General features: G+C 42.4%; 1 protein-coding gene across 1 annotated transcript in view; it reads left to right on the top strand.

The window, feature by feature from the left end:
* KIF5B (kinesin family member 5B) overlaps nucleotides 1-23252 on the top strand; it is a 113312-nt gene that overhangs the window by 26893 nt on the left and 63167 nt on the right. The window contains exons 2-4 of the mRNA XM_073629863.1: nucleotides 13274-13361; nucleotides 21700-21773; nucleotides 21858-21962. Of these exons, the coding sequence (XP_073485964.1) occupies nucleotides 13274-13361; nucleotides 21700-21773; nucleotides 21858-21962 (267 nt within the window). The remainder of the gene's footprint in view (nucleotides 1-13273; nucleotides 13362-21699; nucleotides 21774-21857; nucleotides 21963-23252) is intronic.

Raw genomic sequence — 23252 nt, 5'->3', positions numbered from 1 at the left:
GTTTATTTAAACACAAGTTACTATTTAAGAAAAGTTTTACACAATGTTTCACTTATTTTAGAAGTATCAAATAGGCACAAGAGGCAGCACATTAACAAATAGATAATACAAGCGCATCACTTTACTTATTTATCTAGACTAATTATGAACTTGCATGAATAAAACAAATTTTAGCTTAGTATGCATAAAATTCCCAAGATGTATGATAGAGGTTGCAAACAATGCTTTACAAAAATTACCAGTCCAAGTAGGCGCGGCGACTTCGCATGCATTAGCACCACCAAAAGCGTTTCGTCATACGTGACATCAGGGGCATAAACCATTGCTTGGAACCTCTATCATGCATCTTGGGAATGTCATGCAGACAAAGCGCGTATTGTTTTTATTCATGAGTAGTATTCCCACTTTAAAGTGCAATAAAACCTTTTAGACTGTTTTGCACTGTGAATTCTTCCATTTTTGATTTTATGTGGAAATTTGTGCATTTGTGGTTACCATTGATTAAGGTCACGAGATACACTGCTGAACTCCAGCCAAAACAATATGAACCAGATTTCTGCTTGATGGGATTGTCATGTTTATGCTGATTTGACTCTGTAGTGAAGTCCTCATGTTCTGAGTCCATTGCTTGTAGTCGGTAAAGGCTCACATGGTGATTGTCAAAGTGGATTGAACGCTGTCTTGCTGCAAAGTATCACTGCAGTTTTGGAAAACCTAATCTGGACTATATTCACTTACATATGCACATGTGTGTGTTCTATATTTTATACGTTATATTTCACTTTAATTGAGTCACCTTGTACATTATATTTTAGCATGGCAATTTACACTGAGCTGTCTGAGCCTCAGTCATGTGATATGGAGTTCTGTTTTCAGCTACAGGACTATTGAATTGATGATCGCATAAAACACATAACACACAAACTTACTGGAACTTCACTCACCCTTTACAAAAGTAAAAGATTCTACAAATACTGTGGCTGCTGAGTTTTAGAAAACATAAATAAGATGATAAAAAAAAAAAAAAAACTGAACAGATTCTCCCATACCCAAGCAAGGTGAATGGAGGAATCCTCCCCGCTGTGCTATTGTAATCCGATAGCGAAGATTCTTCAGAGCTGCAGTCGATTGGCTGATCAAATAAAATTTCAATGAACAGTCCTGTTCAAGAGGAGTCCTTATTAGATCCACTCCTCTCAAACAGGGATGTCCATAGGTGGATCGAAATTCAGACAGTCCCTGCTTAACTGGCCGAATTATAATTTATCTATGGGCAGCTTTACCAGACCATGATGTCCGGTGCGGTCTTAATCACACCTGATTCCTTGAAGAGACCCTATTCCTCTGCGCGACCATCTTACATTCGGGAGACAACTGTCACTGTGTGTGATGTGTATCCCAGGAGGCTGCAAAGAGGACAGGGAGGAGGTTTGAGGGCTGTCATGCAGCATGCTCCCATAGGTGAGGAAGGAAGAAGTCGGATCAAGTTCCTGTAAGAAAAAGACTTTATTCAGTTACGGGGGTGGTGGGGTGGTTATGATGCAGAGTTCCTATAAGTGCTGCTATATTAAAGTAAGAACCACATAAAGTGGTTGTTAACCCACTTGGACTACTTCATATAATCCTCTGTATCCTAATGACAGGTGCTCCTGTCTCTGTGCCTTCTTTACCTTATTTCACAGCGTCTCCTGGTGATTACGTGACCGACCGGCTCTCTTCTCTCCCCATCTATCCCCCCACCCTCCTCCAACATTAGTCAGGAAGAGAGGAGGAAAGGAGAGAGCCGGCCGGTCACCTGATTGCCAGGAGATGCTGTGAAATACGGTAAAGGCATTTTTTTTTTTTTTTAAACACACAGGAGCACCTGCCATTAGGAAAAAGATGATTATATGAAACAAAAGTAGTTTCAGCAGCAGGAGGGGAAGGGGCGGGCACTAACACAGGAGTGACAGGCAAGAAGGGAGGGAGGAGACAACAGAGCAGGGCTGCAGATGACAGAGGCACGTAAACTGACCAGTGTCAGGGCTCAGCAGCCATGATATACCGTGTTCAGTTTACAGGGGGAGGGTATAGCCAGGCAGGATCAGCTAGGTTTTTTAGGCAATATGGGGGGGGGGCGGAACACAAATTTCACAGCACAAGCGCTGTGCTGCATAACATGCTTTAAAGGAACAGGATCCTTTTTCTTCTCCTTTTTTTTTTTTTTAAACAAACACTTTTAAAGTATAACTAAAGGCAAAACTTTTTTTTTTTTATCTCTATTTGTCCTGTTTGCCATTATCAGTGAAAGAAAATCCCAAATGTTGTGGTTGGGCTGGTTGTGCCCAGGAAAAGTAATATAGGAGACATCTTCCAATGGTTACACTAGTTCTGTTGACCAGGGGCTCCCCAAAAGATTCTCTTAATTTGCAAGGATTTCCTCTTTTCCTGTCTTGGCTATCGGACACGAAATGAAGGGAAATCTCCCCAATGGGACATAGATGACAAAAAAATAACCCTCCCTTAACAGCTTCAGCTTTATAAGGTTTACCCTCCTTTGTGACCAGGCTGTTTGTTTGCAATATGGCACTCCGTTACTTTAGTTGACAATTGTGCGGGGCGTGCGATGCTGTACCCAAATAAAATTGATGTCCTTTTTTTCCTCACAAATAGAGCTTTATTTTGGTGGTATTTGATCACTTCTGTGTTTTTGGGGGTTTTTTTTTTCGTTTTATTTGTTGCACTATAAACAAACAAAAAAAAATTTTTTTTGAGAGAAACAATATTTTTTACTTTCTGCTATAAAACACATCCAATTAAAAAATGTAAAAAAACAAATTAGAAATAATTCGTATAAGAAAGTAGTAGTATTCTGCTACATGGGGTTTTTTTTTTTTTTTTTTTTTTTTATAAAAAAAATCCCAATAAGCTATATTGATTGGTTTGCAGTTATAGCATCTACAAACTATGGGATATTTTTATGGCATTTTTTTTTTTTTTTTACTATTAATGGCGGCGATTAGTGACTTTTATAGCAGGACTGCAACATTGCAGCAGACAAATCAGACACTAAGTGACACTTTTGATACTTTATTTGGGGACCAGTGACACCAATACAGTGATCAGTGCTAAAAAAAATTGTCATCACTGTACTAATGACACTGGCAGGAAGGGGTTAACATCAAGGGCGATCAAAGGGTTAAATGTGTTCCTAGGGAGTGCTTGCTAACTGTGGGGGAGGTGCTTTGTGGGAAGACAGAGATCCATGTTCCTGCTTAGCAGAAACACAAGAAAGGCAATCTGTCTTGTTTACATAGGCAGACCGCTGTACTGCCTCTGTCAGGAATGATTGGTTGGTCCCGCCGGACCTGCTTATTGGCTCCCGCTGTGTCCAATCACAGCAGAAGAGGCCACCGGAACCTCGCAGACCCGGAAGTGCAAAATCACAGACCTGTACTTGATTTTACACAGAGGAGCTGCTGCCTCACAGTAAATGTATGTTGGGCAGTTGGCAAGAGGTGGCTCTATCCAAAATGGAGGGGAGGGGGGACTTTTTGCCTGTAGTTCTACTTTAAATAAAATGATTGTGGAATGGGAGCAGGTTGGATTCTGCAATAAAGTTTACTTTAACCGATACATAAATATCAAAGCATAACTAAAGGAAAAACTTTTTTAGTTTTATTTAGGTAGTTGAGAGGGATTGAATACGCTGTCAGTTTTTATTGCTTTCTGTGCCCCCCATTTAGGAGATTCACCCTCTTTGTCCCCGTTTTTATAGTCCTCATTGAAAGCAAACCCCAAATTTTGAGTTGTCCCCCCAGAAAAGTATTTGAGGGGAAACCTTCCAATGGGGACACTAGTTCTGGTGACCTGAGAGGCCTCAAGGGATTCCCTTAATTTGCAGGGATTTCCTCTCACTTCCTGTTTGGCTATGGCACAGGAAGTGAAGGTATTTCTCCAGTGGGATATAGATGACCATAAAACGGACTTCCTTCATCTTATTCGTTTATCAGAGCAATACGCCTTACCTGATTTCTCTGTTTTATCACTTACATTTTAGCTTATCAAGAGCGGGTGCTGTTACCAGTAGCAGCCTATCAGACATTCAGTATAGCTGTCCATTGGGGCAGAATATCCAGACTTATTTTTATGCATGTAAATAGTTAGTTCTGAAAATTTCACAGCATGCCAATAAAGCTTCAACCTCAGCAGATTTGAAATACACAAATGAATGCAGCTCTGTATTCATGAATACATCCTTAAAATAGAACTAAGGGCAAAACTTTTTTCTATTTTTGGATGGTTATAACCCCTGTCAATTTTCCCATTGGGAGGATTTCCCTTCATTTCCTGTCCCAATGCCAAATCAGGAAGTGAAAAAATCCCTGGTTATCACCAGGGTCACCAGAACTAGTACCCCAGTTGGAAAATTTCCCCTCACTTTCTGTTCCTCCTAACAACCCAAAATGTGGTATTGTATTTAAATTTTAGTGAATGTTGCTAAACAGTATGAATAAAGAGTGACATTTCCTAAAGGAGACACAGCAACAAAAGCCTGAGAAGTGTTCTATGCCCTCTCCACTCTATTCGAAATTGAAAAAATGTTTTTCCTTATACTTTTAAATGTGGTGTTTTAAAGAGGAAGTAAAGGCAGGGAAAAAAAAAAAAAAAACACCCTGTAAGGCATAACGAGCTAGTATGCATAGCATACTAGCACATTATGAATAACTTACCTGAGATGGAAGCCCCAAAAGCATGCGCCGTAGACCTCGGTGCCAGTCTTTTGCAAATATCTCCTAAACCGTGCAGGTTTAGGAGATATTTGTTGCACCTACAGGTAAGCCTTAACCACTTCCCGCCCGGCCCATAGCAGATGGTTCAGTTATCCTGATTTGGCGTCATATAACGTCCAGCAGGATAACATGCCGCCGCGCGCCCACGGGGACGCGCATCGCGGCGATCTGTGTGTCAGTCTGACACACCGCTACACCGATCTTGGTGAAGAGCCTCCGGCGGAGGCTCTTTACCACGTGATCAGCCGTGTCCAATCACGGCTGATCACGATGTCAATAGGAAGAGCCGTTGATCGGCTTTTCCTCACTCGCATCTGACAGACGCGAGTAGAGGAGAGCCGAACAGAGGTTCTCCTGACGGGGGGGGGGTCTGCACTGATTGTTTATCAGCACAGCCCCCCTCAGATCACCACACTGGACCACCAGGGATCGTCACTAGGACCACCAGGGAGAGGGGCAACATGTGGATGACTAGGTGTGTACCCCATGGCCATCCACATGTGCCCAGTCAGTGCCCAATCTGTGCCAATCAGTGCCCACAAATGGGCACTGATTGGCACCATTATATAGCACTGATGCCCAGCAATGCCACCCTTAGGGGCATCAGTGCCATCAATCAGTGTCATCAGTGCCACCCATTAGTGTCCATCCGTGCCCATCAGTGCCCACCTATCAGTGCCCATCCGTGCCACCCATCCGTGCCACCCATCCGTGCCACCCATCCGTGCCACCCATCCGTGCCACCCATCCGTGCCACCCATCAGTGCCACCCATAAGTACCCATCAATGCCACCTACAAATGCCCATCAGTGCCGCCTATGAGTGCCCATCGGTGCTGCATACCAGTGCCGCTCATCAGTGCCCGTCAGTGCCACCTCATTGGTGCCACCTCATCGGTGACCATCAGTGCCCGTCAGTGCCACCTCATTGGTGCCACCTCATCGGTGACCATCAGTGCCACCTCATTGGTGACCATCAGTGCCCGTCAGTGCAGCCATATCAGTGCCCGTCATTGAAGAAGAAAACATACTTATTTCCAAAATTTTTTTTACAGAAACCAAGAAAAACTTGTTTTTTCAAAATTTTCAGTTTTTTTTTATTTGTTGCGCAAAAAATAAAAACCGCAGAGGTGATCAAATACCACCAAAAGGAAGCTCTATTTGTGGGAACAAAATGATAAAAAAATTTGTTTGGGTGCAGTGTAGCATGACCTCGCAATTGTCATTCAAATTGCGACAGCGCTGAAAATTGTCCTGGGCGGGAAGGTGTCTAAGTGCCTGGTATTGAAGTGGTTAATCTAGGCTTACCTGTAGGTAAAAGTGGTCCCAGAGGGTTTACAACCACTTTAAATGTAAGCTGTGTATGTACCTGCATTTGAATTGGAATCTGTATTTTGCAGTCCCTGTACAGCCGAGCTCAGACTGGGAGAGAAGAAAGCCACACAAAAAGCAAATTGGTTGTGCTGCAGTGCAAGGAGCATACTGATAGGAAGACAGAGCAGTGCGACCAAGAGATGAGATTGTCTATCTACTATTTCTTCTCCTTTCACAATCTAGTCATGGGAAGGATGTGTTACCGCACAGTGCTAGTAAAAAATAAGGTCTGCTGTCCAGCTGAACAGGGCCGTGCTCTGTGACAGAGCTGGGCAAATCTTTAATCCGGATGGGCATAAATACAATTTCTATAATGGCTCAACTATATATTTCATCTGTCAGGGATACTCAACCAGGGTTCCCCCAGGGGTTGCTAGGGGATCCTTGAGCAATTTCTGCCTCCTGGATGAGTTCCCACTGATACCATTATTTTAGCCATCTGTGAGGAGGTAATTCTTCCCAATGACCACAAATGTAAGGATCATTCTTCACACTGACCATTACTATTGCAGTCAAACTCCATTGCATAGCAGGCCGCATCAGCATTATGGTTCCCCTCAAAGGGCAGATTGTATTTGTAAGACTAGATGTCCAGAGCACCCAGATCAGATGTCAAGAGTCTCCCATCCTTGCTTACTAGGGTTGTCCCGATACCACTTTTTTAAGACTGAGTACAAGTACCGATACTTTTTTTCAAGTACTCACCGATACTTTTTTTTTATTGTCGTGTGACAGTTTGATGGGCACTGATAGGTGGCACTGACTGATGGCTGGCACTGACAGATGGGGATTTACAGATGGCACTGACTGATGGGAACTGATAGGTGGCACTGATGGCATTGTTAGGTGGCACTGACAGGTGGCTGGCATTGATAGGCAGCACTTATGTGCAATGATGGATGGCACTGGTAGGCGGCACTTATGGGCACTGACTGGTGGCTGGCACTGATAGGAGGCATTTATGGGCACTGATAGATGGCACTGATAGGTGGCTGGCACTGATAGGTGGCTGGCACTGATAGACGGCACTTATGGGCACTGACAGGTGGCTGGCACTGATATGCAGCAATAAATGACATGAGGAAAGAATTTATTTTGAAATGCTATGCTGCAGCGCTCACCTTGGTACACCCTGCACTCGGCCACAGTAAGCAGCAGCAGACATCTTATTACACCCAGCCTGAACTCTATGGGCTGGGTGTAACAAGATGTCCACTGCTGGCTTACTACAGCCAAGTGCAGGGTGTACCAAGATGGACGTCGGGATGTTCAGCTGATGACGGCGACCGAATGTGACGGCTCCGGTCCGCGATCCTGATGAGGCTGCGCCCTGCACCCCTGACAGCTTACCTAGCTAGTTCACTGAAGGTGAGGACTTGCTCTCCATTCCGCTGACTCCGCCCGCTCTCTCCATCCACCAACTCCGCCCACTGACTCCACCAACCCTCCCCGTCCACCGACTCCGCCCACTGGCTCAGTCCGCCCTCATCGCCCGCCAAACAGGTATCGGATAAGACATCGAGAGCATTTGTGAAAGTACAAGTACTCGTGCAAATGCTCAGTATCGGTACAACCCTATCGCTTACATCGCAGTACGCTCCCCTTACCTTGTTCTGCTGCCTGGAATAAGCTAGGGGCGAAGCTGGGAAGCAGAAAGTGCAAGGTCTGGACGAGGACCAGAGGAGGGACGGTGTCTACTGAATGCTGAGACCAGGGGAGGCAGAAACAAGGGTGTGCTGTAGCTGCACAGAGGTGCAGGATCTGTAGGGGGAGATCTGCTGCTGAGGCAAAGTGGGGGCGGAGATGATGGGGTTGCCACAGCCTCAGGAGAGATGCAAGGGCCACATGAAATTGCCAGGCTGGATGCGATTTGACATGTCAAACCATAATGCAAAGCGGCGGATATTGCCGGCATTGGCACCGTCAGAATTGGTGCGGCACTGATTCCCAAAAGTTGTTCCTGCACTACTTTTGGCGACTTCAGGGTGTGATTTGTATAGACATCTGTGCAGGAACCCACACAGATGTCTCTGAAATCGCTCCCGAAGTCGGGAGTTCAGCCAAAGTTCAAGTTCAGCCAAACTCGCACGATTTCTAACCCGCTGTCAGTGTGAACCTAGGCTAAAAGAGAAGAATGGGATTTTTTTTTTTTTTCAATCCTACTTCCCTATGTGGATGCAGCATCGGTCCCGTTGGCTCTAACACTGAGAACCAGTCGATCGAACACCACCTGATTGCTCGGTTCCCACAGCTCCCTGAGCAGAGAGCTGGTGACTTACATGACTTGCCGCGTTTACATGAGGTCTCATGCACACGAGACGCTGTTAAACTCGTGTTTAGAGGCAGTTGGACACTTTTTTTCAACTGCCCCTGAACCCATTCAATGTTATCCTATGTGTCCATGTACACCGTCTCGTTTTTTGGCGTTTTTAGGCAGTTGCGTTTAACCTCGTTTTTCCAGAAGCAAAAAAATGGGTTCAGACGCAAAAGTTTTTCATGTTTCAGACACCAGATGTGGCCAAACGCCGGTACCGCGTTTAGCCGCGTTTTGCGTTTTATAAGTGTTTTTAAAGGAACATTTTACGACCCGACTTTGGGGCCACTTGGTGCTAGCAACCCCAAATTTGGTGTGCTAACACAGTGGAACTAACACTATAACGTGCTAATTTGGGGTTCCTAGCACCAAGTGGCCCCGAGATATGGGGCCCCAAAGTCAGGTCACAAAATGTCATTCTCTGCTGCAGAAAAGTGCTTGACATTTTTCAACCCGAATTTTGGGCCCCATATCTCGGGGTCACTTAGTGCTAGGAACATGGATATGTTTTAGTGCTAGTTCCACTGTGTTATCACTCCAAATTTGGGGTTCCTAGCATCAAGTGGCCCCGAGACACGGGGCCCCAAAGTTGGGTCGCAAAATGTCATTTCTAAACGCCGGTTTCAGCTTTTAAAAACATGTGTTCAGCAGAGTTTGCATCGGCGTCTCGTGTGCATGAGGCCTAAGTCTAACTAAGGTTTTTGTGGAAATTGGGTTGTTGGTGACAATCAAGCGATACAGTGTGAAAAATATTTTTACCAGCCAGGGCAGTACAGCCTAGGGTTGGTTCTCGAAACTGGGCTTTGTTTGGGGAGTGCACTGGGATTGGGTATCTGATCACCAGGGTGGGTTTGAGTTAAATCACTAGTAAAAAGGCTTACTTTAAATCAACTCTAAAAAATTTGATTTATAAGAGCAACTGTCATCTCTGACCTGCTGTTGACTCACCGACAGTCCCATTCACTTTAATGGGACGGCTGGTGATGTGGCAGTGACACAACAAGGTGAGGGACGTGGCAGCAGCAGGTGAGTGGATGACCGCTAACAGGCGCTGCCATGATGGATCTGAAATGACAGGTGCTCTTTAAATGTAAGGACTCATTCCTGCTGGTAGTTAGAATCTTTAATATTTGCAAACAAAGTGAAGGTTTCCTATTTAGAATAATAGGCTGTCAGGTTAGTAAAACAGTGATATCAGAACCGATTCATACAGTTTGTAGTGTACATAGATTTGGAAAACAATGGGATAAAGGAATATTCCTGAAATTTGTTTTATCTCATGGTTACTGTGAAATTGTGTGAATGTATCAATACAGTGCAATGTTCCCCGCTTGCAGAGCTTGGATTCATTGAATGAGTTTACCAAAATGTAAATATTGCAGCATATAGAGCCTCATGCTACGTAACTAAGCTCCATTTCATGCTGAATAAACTAAATTATTGTACCTTGAATAGAAAACTATCTTTAGATTTTTTACTCAAAAAGAATTTTATTTAAATGGATTTGATTACAAAAAAATCTAATTTTTAAATCCAAAATATTTCATTAAAAAAAAAAAAAAAAAAAGCATTTTATCCACCCTGCTGATCACACACATGGCTTCTCCCTGTAGGCATGCTTCCTTCTCCAGTACAAACAACTCTCTATAGATTGAATTATTACATCACCACCATGCAGTTATCGTATTAGATAATTGATTTTAATGTTTCTTGGGTCTTGTCCATCTTGGTGATTTGATGTTTTGTAGACAGCTAAGGGCGTCACTCCGCTGTTATGTCAGATGAGTTGGATGTTTACCTCTGGACTAGTAGCAGATGCATTCGGATAAGGGCTGAAGTATAAAATGGAAAGTAAAGAAAATTAAATTTAGGCTTCTGTACTAAAAGATGAAGGTGGAATGTCAGTCAGCAAATGTTGTAACGATTAAAAAAAAAAAAAAAAAAATGTATCTGTCTTGCTTTTCGGATCCCAAAGAATATTCCACAATGTTTTAGGCTTGTGGCCTTCGGCATTGAAAAGCAATACAGCCACTTTCCCTTCACCGTATTCATTTGGTACACGCTTCCAGAATAATTTGCAGGATAGAAATGCTGATTTAAAGGATTTCCGGCAGTGTATTTTTATCACAGAAGTGTTCTTATACTTTAAAGTGGAGCAAAGTTCCTCTGGGTGGACTTGTGCCATAATGTGCACATCACTTACCTCCTAATATGTGTAGTCTTCCAACCATGATGGATCTAGGTTCCAGTCAGTGCTCCGTTGTTGCCATCTTTCTCACCACCCTTTCCGTGTCCCGTGACACGTCTTTTTATTCATTAGTTGGCCACTGACGATTTAACTCCAGCAAATGCGTATAATGGTTGTCATCCCTGACGCTCAGCTCTGTTCTTAGTGAGTCGGAATAATGTACACTGCATGGCGTACCTATGTTCTCCCTATATTATAGGGAAGAGGAGAGGGGTTTAGATAACCTTCATAGAGGAAGTTACATTGAAAATTCTGCTGGTGAATGACTACGATATCTTGGTGTAGTAAAGCATGTATATTTCTCCTGGAGGTCACATTTCAGAAATTATAAATTAGTATGATAGTTTAAAAAATAATCCTGGCTATGAAACAGAATAGAAGAGGAAATCTTTATATAATCCTCTTTTTATCTGTGTATGAAGAACATATTTCATTCTTCATGTACCAGACGTTCTCAAATGTGTGATGAGTTAATGTGGCCTCTGTGCTGTAGCTAACTAGTCTGTTTTAAATCTGTGTGGCCTTATAACGGGTCATATGCTTGTACTGTATATAATGAGCGATTGTATAATTATAGCTCGCCATTTGTCCAAGGGGAAAATGATTGCTGCATTTAGCTTAACCATGTGTTCTTATTCCAAGTGTACTCTGCACATGCTTTATTAAAAAGAAATAAAAAGTGTGTGTAGATCGAGGTAGACCATTTTGCTCAACCTTTGTGCTGTATCTATATCATATAGGCTTATTGATGGACTAATTTTCTGGTCTAACCTTACCTCACTGCTACAATATGCGTAACTCGTCATAGCACATTATACACAATTTCTGCATTAGATGGCATTCTAGTTACAAGATGGCATATTGGTAAAAGAATAGTGTGCCACATTCTGTCTTAGGCCTCATGCACACGAGACGCTGTTAAACTCGTGTTCAGAGGCAGTTGGACACTTTTTTCAACTGCCCCTGAACCCATTCAATGTTATCCTATGTGTCCATGTACACCGTCTCGTTTTTTGGCATTTAGGCAGTTGCGTTTAACCTCGTTTTTTCCAGAAGCAAAAAAATGGGTTCAGACGCAAATGTTTTCCACGTTTCAGACGCTAAACGCGGTACCGCGTTTAGCCGCGTTTGCGTTTATAAGTGTTTTTTACAACCCGATTTTGGGGGCCCATATCTCGGGGCCACTTGGCGCTAGGAACCCCAAAATGGTATGCAAACACAGTTGAACTAGCACTACAACATATCCAAATTTGGGGTTCCTAGCACAAAGTGACCCCAAGATATGGGGCCCCAAAGTCGGGTCACAAAATGTCATTCTCTGCTGCAGAAATGTGCTTGACATTTTGCGACCGACTTTAGGGCCCCATATCTCGGGGCCACTTAGTGCTAGGAACCACAAATGAATATGTTGTAGTGCTAGTTCCACTGTGTTAGCACACCAAATTTGGGGTTCCTAGCACCAAGTGACCCTGAGATACGGGGTTCCAAAGTTGGGTCACAAAATGTCATTCTCTGCTCTGCAGACGCTTCTAGATGCAAACGCAGCTAAACGCGGCATGCAAACACGGCAAAACTGGCGTTTCTAAACGCCGGTTTCAGCTTTTAAAAATAGTTTGCACCGGCGTCTCGTTTGCATGAGGCCTTAACCTGTATCAGTTGAAAAATAACACTGGATCCTTTAGGTCAGGGATATGCAATTAGCGGACCTCCAGCTGTTGCAAAACTACAAGTCCCATCACGCTCTGGTTCTGGGTGTCATGCTTGTGGCTGTCAGAGTCTTGCTATGCCTCATGGGACTTGTAGTTCTGCAACAGCTGGAGGTCCGCTAATTGCATATCCCTGCTTTAGGTTATCTTATTATTCTCTTAGCAGGTATTTATATAAGTAATCTGTTTCCTGGAGGGGTGGCTTCTACACCCTGGAAGATCTCCATGGTCTCTTTGGCTTGTAGTGTAAGGTAACAAAAATGTAAATTGAAGTGCCACATCACCGCTGAAAGGTCCAGAAGGAATTATATTCAAATAGATTAGAGGGACAATCCAAAAAGTACCAGGGCATTGTGAGGGTCCCAAAATGCCCCTTTCATCAGGAATTTATTGAAAACAATGCGAATGGACTAGAAGTGAACTGAACCTTTACTGATATTTCAGTGTGATTACAAGCAGGGGTCTTGTCTGCCAAACCAGCTGCTGACAAAACCCGTGCTTGTAATCACACTGGAAAAAATACCATTGCATATGCAGTTTACTTGTTGTCCATTCGCAATGTTTTCAATCGAGACCTGATGCAGCTGGCATTTTTGGACCCCTAAAATGCGTTGCCTACTTTTTTGGATTGTCCCCCTGACTTTCATGGGAATAAGGTCATGTCTGGACCTTTTTAGAAATAGTGCTGCGCTTCAATTTACATTTTTGTTACATTAACCAATATCAGGACCCTGCACCATAGTCTTTCCCTTATAAATAGCATCTCAGGATGGCATACCATACCACTATAACCATTACCATGGCCTGTCCTCTATAACCTCCATGCTGATCTGATTTTTTTTTTCCCCCCTTTTATATAGGCAAAACCTTATGTCTTTGACCGAGTATTCCAGTCAAACACCTCTCAAGAACAAGTTTACAATGCCTGTGCTAAAGCAATTGTTAAAGGTAAGAATGATTATGTTAAATTGTTTAAACGTAAAAAAGTTGTGCTTTTATTAGTTATCAGATTTAAGATACTTCGTGTCATAACTACAGAAGTTTGTTACCCCCAGTATTGCATGTTTAGGGGCCATTCACACCAGATCAAGAGACTGGTTCTATCCGAATTTATTTCTACAGCTATAATCGCTCAGAGTAATGATACTCTGACCCAGCACTAGACTTGGAGGCATAGGATAGAACAGGGTGGATTTGATTTAACTCAAGTAAATTTAAATCACTAGTAAAAAGCCTTGTTTTAAATCAACTTGATTTAAATCATAATTTTTAAAGAGCTGTGCTGTAATCTCTGTAACTGTCATCTCTATCCTGCAGTGGCTCCTCCCCTGACCCGCTGTTTACTCACTGACAGTCCCATTCACTTTAATGGGACGGCTGGCGATGTGGCAGTGACACAACAAGGTGAGGGGCGTGGTGGCAGCAGGTGAGTGGATGCCCGCTAACAGGTGCTGACATGATGGATCTGAAATGACAGGTGCTCTTTTTAAATGTAAGGACTCCTTCTTGCTGGTAGTTAGAATCTTTAATATTTGCAAACAAAAATTAAGGTTTCCTATTTAGAATAATAAACTGTCAGGTTAGTAAATATTCCCAAACTTTTACGGCCTGCTGCCATTTTGCTCCTCAAGGGAGAAAAAAAGTAGGGCTGTTACTGATTAAAATTTTCGTGTTCGATTAATCGTTTTTTTTAATCAATTAATCGACTAATTTTGATTAATTATAACGCACATACAGATCCAATTACTTTTAGCTGATTTAGCACCGTTGTTATGGCAACGGCCGAAGCCGGACATAGCAGGGCATGGCTAGGACGTCGCACGTCATAAACTCAGCCTCGCCGTGCCCATAGTCGCAGCCTCGCCGCGCCCATAGTCGCAGCCTCGCCCGTATAAAGGAATATTCTTGAATTTTGTTTTATCTCATGATTACTGTGAAATTGTGTGAATGCATCAATGCAGTGCATGCTATCTCAGCTTGCAGAGCTTGGATTCATTAACCGCTTCCTGCCCGCTGTACGCCAAATGACGTCCTCGGCTTTGAGCGGGGATATCTGAGTGATGCCTGTAGCTACAGGCATCATTCAGATACAATAGATAATAAATAGCAGCGCTACATAGACTAAATACCATACACCAATAATAAATGATGTAAAGAAGTAAAAGTGCTAGTGACATGAAAAATTACATATATATGAGATTGGACTAGCATATAAACTGTATAAGCGTGAAATTTGACAAATCAAAAGCAGCACTAAATGGGCAATAATTAAAGTCCATCTAGATGTAAGTGAAAAAGTCCAAAACCCAGATCACAATCTTCATAGTGATATTGGATACAATAAGTAGGTAAATGGTTCCTCCACCGCACCGCTGTGATAACACCAATAAAAATGTGCGCTTACCACAAGGCAAGCCCAAAAAAGCTTGCGACCTTAACCCGGTCGGGGCCTTTATCCAGAGGGAATAATTGGAAGGCAATGATCCACCAAGCCACATAGAGGGATCGATCACAGCATAGAACACTTCATATGCACCTCCAAGGCACCGGGATAGTTACCACTCAGGGGTTCCCCAAGAGAAGAGAGGGAATCGACATAGCGTAATCCTGATAGTTAATCGTTTATTAAAATTGTAGAAAACACACTTACATTGCAGTAGACATAAGACAGCATAAAAAAGTCAGCCGGCTGGCTTAAGCGATCACCCGTCCTGCAGACGGAACACACGAAACGTCAGCACGTCAGCTCCTCCCTATCATTCAGATACAGTCTTTTAGAGGCGGCGAATCTGTGCACCATAAGAATGATCATAGCGGCTGTTCCGCCGCTTGATCGTTCTTACGGGAGGCCTGAGGGGACGTGTGTCTCCCCCCTCCCTCCGGTGCTTCTACCAACTCACTGCTACAATCGGTGAGTCGGACATAGGATCCGCCGGCCCCGGTTGTTCAGAATAGAGATTTCCGGCGGACCAGATGGTTGCCGGAGTCTCTATGATCGTTCAGAGGCCGGGCGCGATCTTATGACGTCACGCCCGGCCTCTGTATTTAAAAAAAAAAAAAAAAAAAAAAAAAGGCGAAGCGGTGATCGTTTTTTTTTTTTTTTTTTTTTATTTCAGGCTTCCCAGGCTAGAGGTGAGATGTGGGGTCTTATTGATCCCATATCTCACTGTAAAGAGCACCTGTCATGCTTATTCTTATTACAAGGGATGTTTACATTCCTTGTAATAGAAATAAAAGTGATCAAAAAAATTTGGGGGGGAAAAAGTGTCAAGCTAAAATAAAGTAAAATTAACAAAAAAAAAAATTAATCTTAAAGCGCCCCCCGTGAGCTCGCACACAGAAGTGAACGCGTACCTAAGTCCCGCCCACATATGAAAATGGTGTTCAAACCACACATGTGAGGTATCCCCGCAAATGTTAGAGCGAGAGCAATAATTTTGGTCCTAGACCTCCTCTGTAACTCAAAACATGTAACCAGTAAAATTTTTTAAAGCGTCACCTAAGGGGATTTTTAAGTAGCGAAGTTTGGCGCCATTCCACGAGTGTGTGCAATTTTGAAGCGTGACATGTTAGGTATTTATTTACTCGGTGTGACCACCATTGTATTCTCTAGGGTCTTTGCTAAAAAAAAAAAAATATACAATGTTTGGGGGTTCTATGTAATTTTCTAGCAAAAAAATGATGATTTTTACATGTAGGAGAGAAATGTCAGAATTGGCCTGGTAGGCAAGTGATTAAATGAGTTTCCCAAAAATGTAAATATTGCAGAATATACAGCCTCATGCTCAATTTCATGCCGAATAAACTACATTTTTAATGTATTTAAAATAGAAAACTATATTTTTGGATTTTGTACTCTTAAATAAAAAAAACAATGTAAAAAATTTTTTTTTTAAATCATCGGTTTTTATCCACCCTGGGACAGGAGGATGCAGTTGTTACACTTTCCAATGTCCATACACCCTTCGGTCTCTATCATGATGGACGTCTTTGCTGTAGCTAAAGAGGGGAAAGTTCTCCACCTCTTTTGAAGGTGTTGAAGATGGTCACCAGCTTAATGGGCTGTGGAGGAGTTCTGGATTACTTTCCGGTGTAAGGATTTGGTCTGCACGGGAGTGGGTGTCCATCAATATTCTAGAACAGCAAGTGATTTGATCCTCCTGAATCGGTCAACGCAATGGCAAGAACTCAGTCCGACAATAGTTCTCTTTGGGGGAGCGGCTCTTCACCTGGAGGGGTTCCAGCAGAGCTGTAGGCAGTCAAACATACTAGTTATGGATCTTCTGCCGTCCAGGTTCATTGCAAAACTAGACAGGTTCCATTCCAGGACCAGAGATCCTCAACCGTTTTGTTGTGAATGCTTTGGGGACAACATGGGATCAGTACCTTCTGACTTATGCCTTTCCTCCACTACTGCTTCTTCCACGTCTGCATCCCAATATTTGGGGGTCAAGATCACCGATGATTCGATTTGTTCCGGCTTGATATAGGGGAATGTAGTGGACTGTCCTTGGGTTCTTCTGGATTATCATGACTACCTGATGCTAGGTTCAATCTTCCATCCTTCTTTATGGTCTTTAACCACCTGTCTATTGAAGCCAGAGTCTTGAAAGATGGGAATTTCTGATTCTGTTATTCCTACTCTTTTAAAAAAAAAAAATAGTCTACCTTTGAGGAAGATTTACTGCTGGACCTGGAAATTATATTTTGCCTGATGAGACTAACACGTTTCATCCCTGCAAGTATGTTGTGATCCGTTTCTTGGATTTTCTCTATACCGGGGGTTAATATTTGCTCGGTCTTGAGTATGTTTAGAGGTCAGTTTACAGCTTTAGCCCCCCCACTGATGGATTTTTCCTCTCGTTCCTTGGTGTGTGATTTTATACAAGTTGCCACAGGTCTTGCTCCTCCGGCCTAAAGGCCTTTGAACTCATGGCACCTCAGTTTGGTTTTACAGAAAGCCCAGTTTGAACCTATTTGAGACCATCTGTTGGTACATTTGACGAAGAAGGTCTTATTTTTGGATGCATTTACTTCAGCTCATAGGGCTTTGGAACTGACAGCCCTTAGAAAAAATGTCTGGTTCTTCGGCCTCGGCCTTGTTTCTTACCACATGTGGTTTTGGTTTTTCTATTTAAACCAAGACATTATTTTACCTGCTTTTGTGGTTCTCTTGGGCCTCCGTCACAGGAGGGAAAAAACACCACAGTTTAGTTGTGGTCAGTGCTATTAAAATTGGTCTGAAGTCCTTGAACAATTAGATATTCAGTATGTGATTCTTGAGGATCCAAAGATAGATCATCCAGCTTCCAAATCTTCTATTTCTTGTTGGATTTGCCTGGAAATTTCTCAAGCTTATGGGTTGGAAGACATGGTTCCACCTTTTTCTCAATGACTGCTCTTTCTACCAGTAGTGTTGGGCTTCCTGGGCTATCTGCCATCACGATTCAGTGGCTCAGGTTTCTGAAGCCGCTACCTGGTCTGTTGTTCAGGCTTTTACGAATTTTTAACATGTTGATGTTAGCGTCGCTGTAGACGCTTCTTTTAGCCGTAGTGTTTTGCAGGCTGCGCTTGAGGTGCTTTCCTGTTTCTGGTTGTTTTTGGGGGATTGTTGCTGTTTCCCTCCCCTCATTTAATTTCATTTAATTGCTTTGGGACATCCCTGATACCAAGGATTACTTAAAGCTGCTGTGTCCTGTGATGTACTATAAAGAAAATTGGATTTTTGACTTGCCTGTAAAATCAATTTTTTGGATTACCTCATGGAAGACTGATCCCTCTTCTCTGTGTTGTGGTTTATGGCTTGCTACAAAACCGAAGCATCTCTCACATGGGAAGGGGTTATGCCTAAGGGAGGGGACTTCCTGCTTTTCTTGCCAGTGTCCAATCACCAGTATTTGGCACGCAAGGTGGATTTGATTCAAGTCGATTTAAATCACTAGTAAAAAGGCTTGATCTAAATCATAATTTTTAAAGAGCAACTGTCATCTCTGTCCCGCAGCGCCTCCTCTGACCCACTGTTGACTCACCGACAGTCCCATTCACTTTAATGGGACGGCTGGGGATGCGGCAGTGACATAACAAGGTGAAGGACATGGCGGCAGCAGGTGAGTGGATGCCCACTAACAGGCGCTGCCATGATGAATCTGAAATGACAGGTGCTCTTTAAATGTAAGGACTCATTCTTGCTGGTAGTTAGAATATTTAATATTTGCAAACAAAATGAAGGTTTCCTATTTAGAATAATAAGTTGTCAGGTTAGTAAAACAGCGATAGCAGAACCGATTCAATCATACAGTTTGTAGTGTACATACTGTAGATTTGCAAAACAATGGGATAAAAGAATATTCCTGAACTTTGTTTTATCTCATGGTTACTGTGAAATTGTGTGAATGAATCAATGCAGTGCATGATGAGTTTAACAATAATGTAAATATTGCAGAATATACAGCCTCACATAACTAATCTCCATTTCATGCTGAATAAACTAAACTATTAATGTATCTTAAATAGAAAACTATCTTTGGATAGATTTTACTCCAAAAGCATTTTATTAAAATTTGATAAAAATTAAAAAAAACAGATTAAAAAAAAATCACAGATTTTTATCCATCCTGGTGGCACGTACCCCTAATAGTAAGGATTATTAAATATGCTCCGTTTTCCCTGGTGTCAAAATGGGTTGTGCACGTTAGTCGAAAATCCAATTCTCATTCATTTCTATTGGCTACAGTGTGAAGCAGTAAATGCGCCATGCTGAGCTTTAAATCAAAATGTACTATATAGACTATAGTTTTGGAACTGAATATTTTTCACCTGTGGTTAACTTTTACAGATGCCTATACTAGAATAAAGGTTTAGGAATGTTTTTGCTCTCTCTCCATGCCGTATTTGTTTTTAAAGCTGTTTACACTTTTATATACTGTGATCTGTTAATCAAAATATACATTGAAGCTCAGGGAATACAAAGACATGTACATTTTTTTTTTTTTTGTGTATCTAATGTGGCTACATCATGATATTAGCATTTTTGAAAACAGTAAGGCCCCTTTCACACATTGTCGTTTTCAGGGGGACCTCATCGAACACGCCATTCATCTGACGCTATCCGTTCCAATCCTGTTCGCCAAATCTAGATGGATGGATGGAGGTCTTATTTTCCATCCATCTGGGGGATCGGATGAAAACGGAAAGGCGGTCCATTTTCATCCGACCACCCCCACCCCCATAGAGGAGAGCGGGGCTCTGACAGGTCCGTCTCTGCATGGAAACGGACCTATCATCGCCTGCTCAGCGGAAATCAATGGACCGATCCCTGCTGAGCAAGCGGAGTCCGTCAAAACGGATGTTCCCCCATGTGAAAGGGGCCTAATTTTGCATGCTAAAGATATTTAGCTCCTTATATTGAATTTTCATTACACTCATTGTCAGAGTAGCGGAAATTAGGTTTTGTTTTGTTTCGCATGTTGACACACAAGTACATTTATTGGCATTCTTTGTACATTTAGCACACATCAAAAAATGTTTATAACCTCAGCAAAAGAAATGTTTGATTACTGATGAAAGCTAGCATAAAGGTAAAATTTACACCATCACAGCAGTAAATACTGAAACAATATGTGATAATTACAGTCAAAATTCTATTGCCATATGAGAAAAGGTTTGACACCTATTTACCATGCCCTGGAATAATGGTGCAACAAAATGAAATATGGGCAGCACACACAGTTAATAGTTTCTTAGCTGTGACTTAGGGGTATGATGGTGGGGGACAAATCTCCCTCATCTTTGTGTTTCCACAGTGTGTAATTGATATGGGCATGGGGATAATTTCTTTTTTCATTTTATAAAGAAGTGCTTTTACTTGCCATGGGGTCCCTAAAACTTGAGAGTCCTGTGCAGTCCTTATTTAAAGGAAGTCTGTTCCTTTTTTTTAGGCTGAGTTCGCACTGCCCCGACATGGGGGCTTATCGGAATCTGGAAGCCCTCTTTAACGGGGGGGGGGCAGATTCCGGCCCCCCACCCTATATGTATGAGTATGGGGTACATTGTACCCCTATTCATTCACCCAAAAAAAGTGTAAAAAATTAAATAAAACCAGTACACAGGTTTTTGACAAAGTCCTTTTATTAAAGTAGCTCCAATGTCTCTCTTCTGCCTCCGGTTCTTCTCCCTCCACTGATGTCTTCTTCCTCCGCTGATGTCTTCTTACTTTTGATTTTTCTGATGGTTCTTCTCCTCCCTGAAGTCTTTTCCCAACGCTAGCTCCTGCTGTTAGCTCTGGCATGTGCCATAACTTATATAGCCATGGGGCGTGGCTATTCTGTGACGTCATCTGGAGACCTTGCCCCTTGTGATGTCACCGCCCCATCATGCCTTGGCAGAAGACAACGCAGAGAGAAGAACCAGAGGTTATGTCTGGGGGATAATGTGTATATGATGTCTTTTTGATGATGACTATCCCTCCAATACTCAAATGTCTTTAAACAGTAACCCCCTTTCTCCAAACATATACACACCCTGAAGAAGATTATATATAAAGTGAATTTTACAACGTGTTGGGTGTTCATTATTTGGAGTGTCCTGCTTGGGGATCTTCAAAATTGTGTATATCGTGTCAATGTAACCCTTATGGAAAATAGCCATTCTCCCTTTTTAACATTGTGTAATGTGTTTTTTTATATTCTATGATGTGAATACATTTTTTTGTTACAATTTTAGATTTAATTTCAAGACCAGTTATTTACCCACTTCCTTTTGCTGCTTAACGTCCCACCTATGAGGGTTCCCCTTTTTTTCTAGAAATTTTGAGATGTTGGCAATTACCGGCCACAGTCTTGATATGCTTTCAAATCAATGGGCTGAAATCGTGCCCAAGTCGGACCTGAGTAGTGCTGGAACCTTTTTCAAAGTCAGACTGACTTGTACCAGTTAATACGGCTCTCATAGGGAATCATTGATTTATACACATCATGGGACATGTGCTCCCAAAGTCGGCGCTTGTGTCTCACCAGTGTGAACCGGGCCTTAGTGAAAACTTACAATCCCTGTAAAGCAAGCAATTCTCAATTCTCGCCTATTCTGCTACTCCCACCACTAAACTTCACTGCCGAAAGATCTTCAGTATTCAGCACACTTCCGAGTATCTCTTCTATTCTTCTTTGCTGGGATTGCCTTCCACCTTTTTCAAATGGCAACAGAGTTGCTTTAAGAGGCTTTTCAGAATGGGGAATGATTATATTGTCTTGGTTTGCTTGCATTAATATCTAACACTTTGTCGTTCCAGATGTACTCGAAGGATACAATGGTACAATATTTGCCTATGGACAGACATCATCCGGAAAGACCCACACCATGGAGGTAAAAAACAAACATGCAGTTTGCTGTGGTATGTGCTGTGATGTTGTGTTTATTGTGCTAAGAATGTTTTCATTTTCTACTTAGGGAAAATTACATGATCCAGATGGAATGGGAATTATTCCTAGAATAGTGCAAGATATATTTAACTACATTTATTCCATGGATGAAAACCTGGAGTTTCATATAAAGGTAAACCAAAACAGAGCATAAGTTAAACTGCCCTAAAATAACATGCAGTGTGAGAGCACAGAAGTGGCATCCTTTTTTTCTTTTTTTTTTTTTCCTGTCTCATAGAATGTGTTTTGATTTTAACTCGTGGAATTATGCACTACTTCCAAGTCTTCTACCCTAGTTTAAATATTTTCAGAACTAGTAGTCCTTTTTTTTTTTTTTTTTTTTTTTGCCTGCATTAAAGGATACTTTTATTAGCAAGGCCTGTGTTTAAATCAGGCTTGGGCTGGTGTTAAATTATATAGCCAAAAATTTGTGGACACCCTTCCAAATTGAGTTCATGTATTTCCAGTGAAGGGTAGTGTTGAGGCTATAGCATACAGTGCAGAAACATTTTTGACACTTATGGGCTTCCAACCTTGTGGTAACAGTTAAGTGAAAGACATATTTTCTGTTCCAGTATGAACGTACCCATGTGCACAAAGCCATTTCTGTAAAGACAGTTTGACAAGTCTGACTTGGAGGAACTCAAGTGGCGGCCTTAGATGGTTCAAATCTCGGCCGGTTCAGCAGGAACCGAGTGAGATTCGAACTGTGTATGGGCAGACTGAATGTACAAGTTGATCGATCGACTGGATTTACTTGCGATTATCACTAGCAGCTACTATAGCCGCTAGCAATAATCAGTCTTCTGCCGGCAGGGTCTGCTTCCTGCAACCCATAGTTGCGGGAAAGAAATTTGCACCATCTATGGCCTGCCTTTACTTTAAAGTAGAACTATAGGCAAAACTTTTTTTTTTTTTTTCGTTTGGAACAGTAAGAGAGGGAGGAGTATAACCCCTGTCAGATTTTTCTTTGCCATCTGTGTCCCATTGCAAAGATTTTCCTTCACTTCCTGTCCGATAATCCGAACAGGAAATGAGAGAAAGTACCGTATATACTCAAGTATAAGCCGAGTTTTTCAGCACATTTTTTTTGTGTTGAGAATGCCTCCCTCGGCGTATACTCGAGTCAAGCACTTTTTCTGCAGCAGAGCATTTTCCAAACCGACTTTGGGGCCCCGTATCTCGGGGTCACTTGGTGCTAGAAACCCCACATTTGGTGTGCAAACCCAGTGGAACTAGCACTACAACACATCCTAGCGTTCCAAGCACCAAGTGGCCCCGAGAGACGGGGCCCCAAAGTCTGCTCGGAATATGTCATTCTCTGCTGCAGAAAAGTGCTTGACATTTCTGAACCGACTTTGGGGCCATTTAGTGTTAAGAACCCCAGCTGGATATGTTGTAGTTCTAGTTCCACTGGGTTTGC

The sequence above is a fragment of the Aquarana catesbeiana genome, linkage group LG05 (assembly GCF_042186555.1).
Source record: "Aquarana catesbeiana isolate 2022-GZ linkage group LG05, ASM4218655v1, whole genome shotgun sequence".
NCBI lineage: Eukaryota > Metazoa > Chordata > Amphibia > Anura > Ranidae > Aquarana > Aquarana catesbeiana.
Note: the sequence above shows the minus strand (reverse complement) of the source record. Positions and strands in the feature narration are given on the sequence as shown.